This window comes from Macaca thibetana, chromosome 14 (assembly GCF_024542745.1).
Source record: "Macaca thibetana thibetana isolate TM-01 chromosome 14, ASM2454274v1, whole genome shotgun sequence".
In the NCBI taxonomy this organism is placed as follows: domain Eukaryota; kingdom Metazoa; phylum Chordata; class Mammalia; order Primates; family Cercopithecidae; genus Macaca; species Macaca thibetana.
In genome coordinates, this window is record NC_065591.1 from 86,942,546 (window position 1) to 86,954,725 (window position 12,180).

A 12,180-nucleotide genomic window follows, 5' to 3' on the forward strand; every position below is an offset into this window, starting at 1 on the left:
AAACCCATTAAACTGCATAAAGCACAATTCTGTTTACATAAGGTTATATAACATTTTCAAAACGAGCAACATTTTAGTACATTTATTTAGAATTCTTCTGCAGAAGGGTTTTGTCTCTTCTCTCCAATTTGTTAAATTTACTCATTTATTCATAACAGCATGAACTTGCAGGTATTTATTTTATTCTTTGGATTATAATTCAATAATACTTTAGTTACTCTGTGGCTCAACTTGTTTAAAATTTGGCCGTTGGGAGCTGTTTTCATTGGTTCTTGTGCTCTTCAAATATAACCCCATAAATGTTCTAACATGACCTCATCAATACTTTTGTTTGTTTTGTGTTTACCACATTCTTATTTTCCAACACTCCAAGATGCTATAGGCTCTTTCTATATTTCCTGCACAGGTCTAGAAACTTTATTTCTTCATAAGTATTGCCACATCTTTATTTTTTCTTTAACATTATCAGGTTGCAGTTTTATTAATTATCTTTAGTCTAGATTGCCTTCTGTTTATTTATAATTCTATCATTGTTTTAATGTTTCATGTTCTGTTCGTTTTTATTTACTAATTGCTGAATTTCAACATAAATATTTATAGATTTTTAGAAAATATAGATATTAATTCTCAAATAAATATAGTCAGATTCAGTTTTTAAATTGTTGACCTTTAATTTTATTTCAACGAGGTCAAGCTTATGCTCAATTTATTAACTTATGGAATTGTAATTGATATTTATTTGTAGCTGCACTGGGAAATTTTTGTAAATGTGTTCTACCTATTGAAAAGCATTTTCCATTTGATTTTTGGTAGTTGCAGGTTATAATGATCACGGTTAAGTTTGTTTTGCAAATTCTATAGCTTTTTTTTTTTTTCTTTTTTTGACGGAGTCTCGCTGTCGACCTCGCAGCCTCCCGAGTAGCTGAGATTACAGGCGTCCTCAACCATAGCCGGCTAATTTTTTATATTTTTAGTAGAGACGGGGTTTCACCATATTGGCCAGGCTGGTCTTGAATTCCCGACCCCAGGTGATCCACCCGCCTTGGCCTCCCAAAGTGCTGGGATTACAGGAGTAAGGCACCGCGCCCAGCCAAATTGTACAGCATTCCTAATTTTGTTCTCTGCACTATTGGTTTCGGTCAAAATGCTGTTACATTAAAAAAAAAACAAATCATGATCTCCTATCATGATTGCAGACTTTTCAGTTTTACCATCTAAGTCTGAGTCTTGGCTCTCTATGTGTCAGTGCCATGTGGTTAGGTGCATAAAGTTCATTACTGCAATATTGAAATATTTTCCTATGAAATTTCATTAACCAGGATCCTATCAATACACTGGATATTAATATTGCTCCCCTAGATTTCTTTTGTTTAATATTTGTCTGTATTGCCTGTTCCCATAAATTGACTTTTAATCACTTAGCGTTGTTCTAAGATTGATTAAAATGTAGAATAAAAGGGAAGGTTATGGGAGGGTGGGACGTCTAATCTAAGCCCAGCCCAGTGATTACATTAGCTGGGCGCTGATTAGGTTAGGATGTTGCCCAGGGATAAAGCCAGGATCTTTGGGACCTGGCTTCATTTGGAGTTCAGCTACCAAGAGGAAACCTTCCTCTGGGTCCTGGAGTATTTGGCCTGAAATTGGCAATTTGGGAGTTGCTGCTCCAGGGGGCTCCGTGCAGAGCTCGGCCGCCAGCCTCTCCGCCCAGCCTTTCCCGGCGTCCCCACGCGGGGCGCAGCCGCGAGAAAGGAACGCAGGTCACACCGTCAGCGCCCAGAGCAGCGCCAGTTTCCGGGCCCGGCCTGCTCTGGGAGCCATGAGTTGCAGCCGCCCCCCTCCCGACGTGGACGGCATGATCACCCTCAAGGTGGACAACCTGACCTACCGGACCTCTCCCGACAGCCTGAGGCGCGTGTTCGAGAAGTACGGGCGCGTGGGCGACGTGTATATCCCGCGGGAGCACCACACCAAGGCTCCCCGGGGCTTCGCCTTCGTCCGCTTTCACAACCGGCGCGACGCGGAAGACGCCGAGGACGCCATGGACGGGGCGGAGCTGGATGGACGCGAGCTGCGGGTGCAGATGGCGCGCTATGGCCGCCGGGACTTGCCCCGCAGCCGCCAGGAAGAGCCGCGCGGCAGGTCCGGAGGCGGCCGCTCCGGACTGCGGAGCCGCAGCCCCAGGCGGCGACACCGCAGCCGATCCCGGGGTCCCAGCTGCTCTAGGTCCCGCAGCAGATCTCACTATGGGGGGTCTCGCTATAGCCGGTCTCCCTACAGCCGATCTCCCTTCAGGAGATCTCGCTACAGCCGATCTCCCTACAGACGATCTCATTGCAGAGGATCTCGCTACAGTCAATCTTACAGCCGGCATCACTACAGCCGATCTCCCTACAGGGAATCTCGCTACAGGAGGTCTCCCTACATCCGGTCTTCCCGCAACAGGTCTCTCTACAACCGCTCTCACTCGAAGTCTGGGTCTGGCTCTCGCTCTCCATCAACCTCCAAATCCAGCTCTGTGCGAAGATCCAAGTCCTCCTCCATCTCCAGATCTTGCTCAAGGTCCAGGTCTAGATCTACGTCCCGGAGTACTACCCCCATATCCAAGAGGAAATCCAAGTCCAGGTCGTGATCCAAGAGTCCTCCCAGGTTTCCTGAAGGGGAAAAAGGACAAGTGTCCTCCAAGGAAAATGATCGTCAGCTAACGCGTGATGGACGACTTGGGGAAAAGGACTCCATACTCAGTCCATGGAAGCAGAATCCCTGGAAGAAGCGACTGCCTAATGAAACGGTTGTGTGGCATTTGTCTACCTTTTTACCAGTTTGAAGTGTTGCATCAGATGGCAAGATTCATTTCATGTGCCATTGTGTTGTTATTCAAATTTTCTTGTAATTTAGTGAGGTAAACTACTTTAGATTGGATTTGGATGTTTGAGGGGAAATTTTATATTTGTCTTTTTTTGTTTTTTTTTGAGATGGAGTCTAGCTCTGCTGCCCACGCTGAAGTGCAGTGGCGCCATCTGCATCTTCCACCTCCTGGGTTCAAGCCGTTCTCAGGCCTCAGCCTCTGCAGTAGCTGGGATTATAGGTACCAGGCACCACAGAGGGCTAATTTTTGTATTTTTAGTAGAGACGGGGTTTCTCCATGTTGGCCAGCCTGCCCTCGAACTCCTGGGCTCAAGTGATCTGCTCACCTTGGCCTCCTAAAGTTCTGGGATTACAGGTGTGAGCCCCTTCGCCCAGCGTATATTTGATTCTATAGTGCTGCTATTTTTGGTTTGAAACGAACAGGTTGGTAACCTAATTTGTGGCCCCCTGTCTCTTAAGAAATGTGTGCAGCCATTACACACAGCCCAACGCTGTCACGACATTGCCTCAAAACTGCCTTCATTCCTTAAAGTTAAAAACTTACAAAAGGCGGTATAAATGTGTATGTTAATGTTATTACCTTTAAATCTAACTGGTAATATGACCCAAATTTGTATAAAGATTTTTCAGGTGAAAAGACTGGGTTTTGAGCAAACACAATTCTAATAGCTTCTGTGTTTTTGTGCACCAGGCCTGGCTGCCTAGCAGTTGAGTGATGCTGGTTAGCTGTTAAGGTGGCCTGTTGCAGTGCAGAGTGCTGAGCTGCTTCCTGTTTTCTTCTGTTTCCTCCTGAAAAAAGAAGCCCTGTCCGGAAGACTGTTCAGTTTATTAAAATGCCTGTCAACTGCCCTTCTAGTCATCCAGGCCTGGAAGAGAAATAATAGAGCATGCAGTGAGCACATCTAGCTGATGATAATCACACCTCTTCCCCCTCTCTATTCTGTTAAATGGCAAATCTGATCATATCAACATACATGAACTTAAAATATGGGGAATGTTATGGAAGAAATGGCTTGTAACTTTGTAGGTACTTATAACATGGTGTATGTTTTTTTATTGTGAATATTTCTTACTATTACCATGTTTCTGTCATTGAATTAAAATGTTTTGTTGGTGTTACCTTTTCTCAAAATAAAATTAGAAATATTTTATAGAAAGTTGGTTGTTTTATTTTGCTGTTGGACTACTTTCTGCTATTTGTACCTTTGGGAAAATTATTTTACCAAGTTTCTCATAGGATTCAATTATAATTTTAAAAAAACTCTACAAGGTTTAGCTGTGTGCTTTATTATTTTATCACAATGTAGTTTCTTTGTACACTCTTTCTTTCCTCTTCCTACCTGTGATTTTTAACTTCCAAAGTCTTTTCAAAGAATCAGATTTTGAATTTTGTTATTACCTCTACTGGGTGTAATATTTTCTTTTGTAATTGTTTCTGCTTATACCTTTATTTTCTTTCCTTTTTTATTTTGATTCATCCTGTTTACTGAGTTGAGTGCTAAATTCAATCATTTTTGAACTTGCTGATTTTTTTCTTTCAGTTCAATTCGATACTCCTCTTTATATATGTTGTGATTTGACCTTAAATCCTGATATTAACACACCATACCAATCTGCCGTAATCAATCCATCCTGGGTGGTAGAACTGATGGCCTCTGTACAGTTAAAGTTGTGGTTGAAGCCTGTGTGGCATCACTAAGTTACTAAGGTAGCTTAAAGCTCAGCATTTTGTTTGTCACACATTTGTCTTCAAATACTCTGAAATATACTGGATTCAACCACACCAGAAGTTTGAAGATTTGGAAAGAAAATACTGGAAGAACCTCAGCCTCCTAATTGATGAAAACAGTAAACAATGTAATCCTGGACACGTAGGAACAATTTAGGAGTTTCTGGAGCAGGAATGTGAGGCTGTCATTGGAGAGAGTGTCAACACACCCTACCTGTACTTTGGCATGTGGATGACCACCTTTCCATAGGACACGGACCTTTACAACATCAACTACCATCACTTCAGGGAGCCCCTCTCTTGGTACACAGTGCCCCAAAACCATAGTCAGCACCTGGAATGCTCAGCCGGGGAGCTTTTCCAGGTAGTTCTCAGGGTTATGAGGCCTTCTTGTGGCACAGGATGGCCCTCATCTTGCCCGCAGTGCTCATGCAGAATGGGGTTCCCTTCAATAGCATGACTCAGGAGGCTGGAGAGTTCATGGTGACATTTCCCTATGACTACCACACAGGCTTCAATTCTCACAGAGACCATCCATTTCACCACCTAGGATGGGTAGATTATGGCAATATGGCATCTCAGTGTAGCTGTGGGGAGGGCAGGGTGGCCTTTTCCATGGACGCCTTCACACACATCATTAAACCTGATCATTATGACCTGTGGAAAAGCTAGCAAGATGGGGCCATTGTGGATCAAAGGGAGCCCAAGGTGCTGGCCAGCCAGGAGCTCATTACCTGGCAGGAGGACATGGCACCTGGCCTGAAGCTCCTCTGGACCTGGCCTCTTCTAGGCCTGTGGTCCTGGATAGTGGGACCCACCATTGAACCCACATGTACCAGTTGCAGTTTCCCTGGTGCCCCATGGCAGCCCAGGAAACTGATGCCCATATAAGGGTCATTGACCCCAGAGGCTCCCAAGAACACACCATGGCCCACCATCTATCTCGGGTCTGTTTGCCCTGGTTCTCTGCCTGTCAACTGGCAGAGGTGGTCATGGTGGTCTTTTTCAGGAACTAAGAGCTCAGGAGGGGATCCTCTAGTCTCCCACCAAGTGGCACAGCACACAGAGCTCTCGATCCTGGGGTCTTTGCCCCTACTTAGGATGGAACTTTGATAGACAAGCCTGTATCTCTCAGGCCTGCATCTCAGCAGCCCATCAAGGCTACCACGTGCTGCAGTGCCCCCATCTTCAACCTTTGGAGACAACTTGGATCTGATGCTTCCATGTGTGCTGGCCCGTATCTGACATCCCCAGACAGCATGACACTGAACCACCCTGTGTTCCACTGATTCCTCCCAACATCATAATGATGCTGAGAAGATTCTCCAGAGATGCTGCTGGAGAGTGCAAGGCCTCTTGAACCTGGCTGAGGTTGTAGCAATGGACCACTCTTATACCTCTGGGGTCTTGGCCCCAACTGATGTTGTCAGAATATGCTGGGCCCTGACTCCTGTCCTGGGGTTAAAGCCAGACAGTGCTGCACCTCTGAATTTGGAGCTATGTGCCTCTGATACATTATCTTAATCCTTTGAACCCATGGCTACTGAATATATTGCCAAATGTGGCTGTCCCTCTGACCATAACCTAACCCGAGTAGCCAAAGAAGGCTCCACTCAAGCACAATTCGAGCCTGGGACTGTCTCAGTCTCTTTTACTTTGAAGAACTAATATATACCCAAGGCTACCAGAGGCTGTTTCCTGTTTATTAAATTAATTTTTCCTAGTGTGTATCTACCAAGTAAAGAAAGGAATATCGGCCGGGTGCGGTGGCTCACGCCTGTAATCCCAGCACTTTGGGAGGCCGAGATGGGCGGATCATGAGGTCAGGAGATCAAGACCTTCCTTGCTAACACGGTGAAACCCCATCTCTACTAAAAATACAAAAAATTAGCCCGGTGGCGGGCGCCTGTAGTCCCAGCTACACTGGAGGCTGAGGCAGGAGAATGGCGTGAACCCAGGAGGCGGAGCTTGCAGTGAGCTGAGATCCGGCCACTGCACTCCAGCCTGGGTAAAAGAGCGAGACTCCGTCTCAAAAAAAAAAAAAAAAAAAAAAAAAGAAAGAAAGGAATATCCTGAAAACATATTTTAAAATCACTACTATAAAAGAGATAAACCTAAAACTAAGTGATTCAGAATGATTGAAAAATAAAAGAATGGGCAAAACTAGATCAAGGAAAATGCAAGCAAAAGAAAAGAGGGGTGGTAGATCTTAATATAAAACAAAGAAATTTTAGGTACTTCATATAAGTGCAATGATATAATATCTGTCTTTTTATTTCTAGTTATTTCACTTAGCATGATGTCCTCAAGGTTCATCCATGTTGCAGCATGTGTCAGAATTTCCTTCCTTTTCAAGGTTGAATAATATTGCATCATATGTATACACCACGTTTTGCTCATTCCAATCACCCATGGATGGACCATTGGGTTGTTTCCTCCTTTTGGCTATGTGCATGGTGCTGTTGAGAACACTGGTATAAAAGTATCTGTGTGAGTCCCTGGTAAAACCATTTGAATCATCTTTTAGAAGTTCCATATTCTTCCTTGGGCATCATTAATATGCCTTTGCATCTGACTTGACTGGAGATCTGATATATATCTGTAGTAAATTAGTTTTTAATATCAAATTAGTTTGGAAAATTATAATTACATTTAAACTAAATTAAAATGTTAGATTAAAAATTAATTGTGTCACTTCTCATGAATTTGGGGAAACTTCTGACAGCAACATACCTTGTTCTCCTCTACCAAATATGTGCACACTAACATTTATTACTATGTGGGAGAATTCATGGATCTCTCAGTTCTATCCTAGGTCCCTGGTTTAGGAGTCTAGAGTTCCTTTCAATATCCCCTTATCATGGATGTCTCCGTGGCTCTGAAACAGCATTTTCATTCTTCAAATAGTCAGTTAGAGCCTGGGGAAAGGTGTGTTCTACAATCTTCTCATCCCTGCTGGTGGTAACTCACTATGGGTACTATGTGGCTCTGTGGGAAGCTGGGCATGGTGACTAGGTGACTGTGTGGAGCCAGGAAGCTCTTGCAAAGCTCACAGCCAGCACTGTACATGCACTGAAGCTCTCGGGATCCCTTTACCAGGCACAGGACAGGCAGTGCAAAGCTTGTGTGCTTCTCTCAGAGTGAGCGTGGGTGGGTAGTGGGCACTGCTTCTAGCGGGCTTCCTTCTTCCTGGCCTTCTGCTTTCAGAGGCTGCCAAAGTCCTGACTGCATCCATGTAGGGTGAGCGCTTGCCCAGAGAATCCAGAGGTGGGTGTCCCAGGCCCCTGTGCCAGGCTCAGGCAGTGCTTGGGAGAGGGTTATCCAGGGAGCTTTCTGTGCTGGGCTTGTGTTTCCAGGGGGAAAACAGGAGGGGTGGGCATGGGCTGCAGGGTCCAGAGATGATTGTGTCCCAGAGGTGGGGAAGAAAGTTCTGGTAAAATCTCATTTCCCTCCTGTTTTCCTCCTCAGGGCAAGCTCCATGAGGACATGGTGCAGGCTTAGGGCCAGAAGGTTGAGATCCAGCCTACAGCCTATGTGAGTTTGATTAAGGAAAAATCATAGTTGGTAAGAAACAAGTTGGAGTAGTGTTTGAAAAAACAGAGAATTTAAGTCACTTTATTGTGTTGAAGACAGAAAAAAAACGGACACATATACAGATATAGAAAACAAACAAGATTAACAAGGTACAGTGTATGCACCTGGTAATAGAGAATACTCACCTTTTTCAAGTACTAATGAATGATTCACAAAATTGGACAATGTATTACAGTGAAAACAAACATCGATAACTTATCAAAAGAAAAAGAAAAAATCAATACCATGCAACAAAACTAGAAATTGGTTTTAAAAATAGAAAATGTAGAGATGCTTTTTTCTGAAAGGTGAATATTCTTTATCGGGCAAGCTTTATATAAGACAAAAACAGCCAAATTCCACTGGCTTTTCAAAGCTGTGGTTTATTTGACATTGTTAATTCATTGGCTCAGTACAATAAACAAGTCCCCACTAAGTGAGCAAGACAGTTTTTATCAGCAATGTGCGCTGTGCAGAAATTAAAGCAGGATTAGATGACAGAAGAATGCGCAGGGGCTGCCTGAGCTGCGGGTTCCGGATGGATTCACAGAGCAGGAGATCTTTTTGAGACCTAGTTGACCAAACGGAAAGTCCAGAGCAGAATTTTCCACTTGCAGGGAACAGCAAGTGCAATAGACCTACCATGGAAATTAGTGATTTTCTTTTTCCAGGAATACAAAAGAAGCTTATTTGTGTCTCAGGCAGAGAGGGGAAGGGAGAGAGTCTGGGGACAGAACATGTAGAGCCTCACGTTTCAAGTTAAATGCATTATTTGGTGTTCCTTCAACTTGAGAAGGCATCAGAAGCTTAAAATAACAATTGACAAGATGTGATTGACACATTTAAATAATCAGCTTAGTGGCTCTATGGAGAGTTTGCAACTAGGAGAAGCAGTTTGACCATTTATAATACAAGCGAAAGTGACAGTTGCTTAGGCTTAATTGTTAGTTTTGAAAATTGCATAGCCAGCCTCATCAACATAGTGAAACTCAGTTTCAGCAGAAGAAAGTTTAAAAAAAATTACCTGCGTGTGGTGGCACATGTATTCCCAGCTGCTCAGGAGGCTGAGAGAGGAGGATCACCTGAGCCTGGGAAGTCAAAGTTGCAGTCAGCCATGATTGCAGCACTGCAGTCTAGCCTGGGTGACAGAGCCAGACTCTGTCTTTAAAACCAACAACAAAAAAGCAGTGCACAAAACTGGACGGAACATATTTTGGAAATTGAAAATTATAGTTTTCATACAGAAAGAAACATTCTGAGAAGAAAGCCACCTTGCTCATTAAGTACTATCCTTCATAGGACCCTTCCTTTCTTCTCCTATCACCATTTCAGTAGGAAATTTTAAAGTAGAAATAATCAGAAATTGGTTCTTCTCTAAAGTTTTCAATAAACAGCAGAAAAACCCATACCTTCCTGCCTCTTCCATTCATTCAGGCAACTTTGTCTTTCCTAATATAACAAGAGAAGGAAGTTTATTCTTTGGAAAATTCAACCTGAGAGATAACTCAGAGACTCCAGGCACAGAGGAAGATGGAGTGAGATGCCTGGCTGAAATGAGGTTAAAGCTAACATGACATGGTGGAATCACAAGATGAGAGCATGCTGCATTCACAGGACGGGAGTAGCCCTAGAGAGCTGCTGGACCCACAGCACGTCTTGCATGACCAAGGAATTAACTTTTATGTGGTAGGTAAAAGCTTCATTGTGTCTGGACTGCAGTCGGCAGACGGCCTTCAGTGGCAGAGAGCCACCTCACCCAAGGCCATGCCTCTTCCCAGTTTGGCTGACATCCCATGACTTCTCAGTGCCGGAGGATAAAGCTTGGCCATCTCTGCTCAACCCAGGACAACCCTGCAAAGTCATTTGAGCTCCAGGGCTTCCTGCAGGATTGGCTGCCTATCTTTGGCCCTAACCCACAGATCAACATTTCCCTGTGCTCACACCTGCTTCCCATTCCTCCCTTTCTCAGATATGGATCCCAAGGACCCTCTTTAAGAAAGACTTTGGTGCTGAAGTCTTAGAGTCTGCTCTGTAGTAAACCTGACCTGCAACTGTACTTTAGGTTTCTTTGTGTGTTTAAAAGGCATATTTCCTTGAGAGAATAAAGATCAGTTACCACCCTGCTGAAATTATATTCCTTCTTTGCATGGTTGTTCAGTGATGTGAGGAGATTGAAGTGGCCACATGGGAATCTCAGCTTCCTATTTATGGCCTTATTGTTGTGACTCCATTGAAAATATGTTCCTTTGAACACCAGAGGTCATGAGGACAAAAAGGAAACATCTTACATTTGGCATGATGAATGAGTCCCTGTTCTATGCCTGGATTTACTGGAACCATGCACTCCATCTCTGAGAGGAACAGTCCCACGTCCAGAGCAATGGGCTGTTACATGCATTGCCAGTGGGAATATGACATCATACAGCCCCTTTGAAAAACTGTGTCAGTTGGCTGGGCGCGGTGGCTCATGCCTGTAATCCCAGCACTTTGGGAAGCCAAGGTGGGCGTATCACGAGGTCAGGAGATTGAGACCATCCTGGCTAACATGGTGAAATCCCGTCTCTATTAAAAAATACAAAAAAAATTAGCCGGGCATGGTGGCGGGTGCCTGTAGTCCCAGCTACTTGGGAGGCTAAGGCAGGAGAATGGTATGAACCCGGGAGGTGGAGCTTGCAGTGAGCTGAGATCACGCCATTGCACTGCAGCCTGGGCGACAGAGCAAGACTCCGTCTCAAAAAAAAAATTAAATAAATAAGTAAATAAAAGAAAAAAGAAAAAAAAGCTGTGTCAGTCTTCAATAAACTTGCACACTCATCTGTCTCTGGCAATTCTCCTTCCAGGTATCTGCCCAACTGTTAAGAATAAAGAACTGTGAACAATCCATATATCTCCGAAAAGATGAGTAGAAAAACTATAGTGTATTAAAATATTATTCATCGATTAAAAATAGTGAACTGCTGGTGCATAAAACAGGATAGATGATCTCACAAACATCCCGTATAGGAAAAGTAGCAAAATCCAAGTGAATACATATTATGTGATTCCATTCCTATTCATTCCCAAATCAGTCCATACTCTCCTGTCATCATAGAACTTAGAAAGTGGTTGCCTCTGGTGGGGAGTGGGGTTTGACTGGAAAGCTCCTGTCCTGAGAGAATGCTATGGGGCTGTGCTAATGTTCTACATCTTTTATGTGTTGATTACACAGGTGTATATAGTTTTTAAAACTCGCTAAAGTGGAGACCTAAGATCTATGTGTTTTATTGCCTATATCTTAAACTGGAGAAAAGCAACTAGGAGACAAGACGAGGGCAGCTAGAAAAGTAAGAACCATCTTACTAAATTCTAGAAAGCTCAATCTTGGGTTAGCATGCCATGCAAGTAGTTGTTTACTCTATTTTTTGTTGTTTTTATTGTACTGTTATTTTTCACTGTTTTTTTTTGTGAATGCATTTGATCCTCAGTTGGTTGAATCCACTGCTGCTGAACTCAGAGGATATGGAGGCCTGACTGCCTCCTATGACAAAGATATCTGTTCATAGACAGGAGTACATGTGAGCTCCAAGCGCTATCCATGTCCAAGCATTTTCAGAGCGACATTTTTTGTAAGAGGTCAGAAGTAGAAAGGAACCAAATACCCATTAAAAACAGAAACATTTATACCATTGAATGAATTACAGCAGGGAAATGAGACAAAGTACAGCTGCACAGAAGAACATAGATGAGGGAAATGCCATACAAAAAAATACATGAAAATACATAAAGCACAATTTTATTTATATTTATATAGGGTCATAGCATTTTCAAAATAGACAATATTTTAATTAATTTAATTCGTTTAGAATTCTTATGAAAGAGAGCTTTGTCACTTCTCAGCTATTTGTTTATTTAATCTTTATATCAGTATGAACTCATAGATATTTATTTCATATTTTGGATTATAATTCAATGTACATATTTTCTTGCTCAATTTTTTGGAGATTTGGCCACTGAGAATTGTTTTCCTTCTGTCC

General features: G+C 43.1%; 2 protein-coding genes across 3 annotated transcripts in view; one reads left to right on the plus strand and one right to left on the minus strand.

Moving 5' to 3' along the window:
- Positions 1 to 12,180, minus strand: part of CWC15 (CWC15 spliceosome associated protein homolog) — a 408,388-nt gene that overhangs the window by 99,506 nt on the left and 296,702 nt on the right. The gene's annotated exons all lie outside the window — the stretch shown is intronic.
- LOC126935907 (serine/arginine-rich splicing factor 8-like) lies at positions 1,510 to 4,022 on the plus strand. Its single transcript, XM_050758057.1, has 2 exons — positions 1,510 to 2,788; positions 3,557 to 4,022. The coding sequence occupies exon 1, from the start codon at positions 1,817 to 1,819 to the stop codon at positions 2,627 to 2,629; it is 813 nt and encodes a 270-aa protein (XP_050614014.1). The 5' UTR covers positions 1,510 to 1,816; the 3' UTR covers positions 2,630 to 2,788; positions 3,557 to 4,022.

Excerpts from the sequence above, each read along its gene's own strand:
- LOC126935907 (XM_050758057.1), top strand. The coding sequence starts at position 1,817 with ATGAGTTGCAGCCGCCCCCCTCCCGACGTGGACGGCATGATCACCCTC.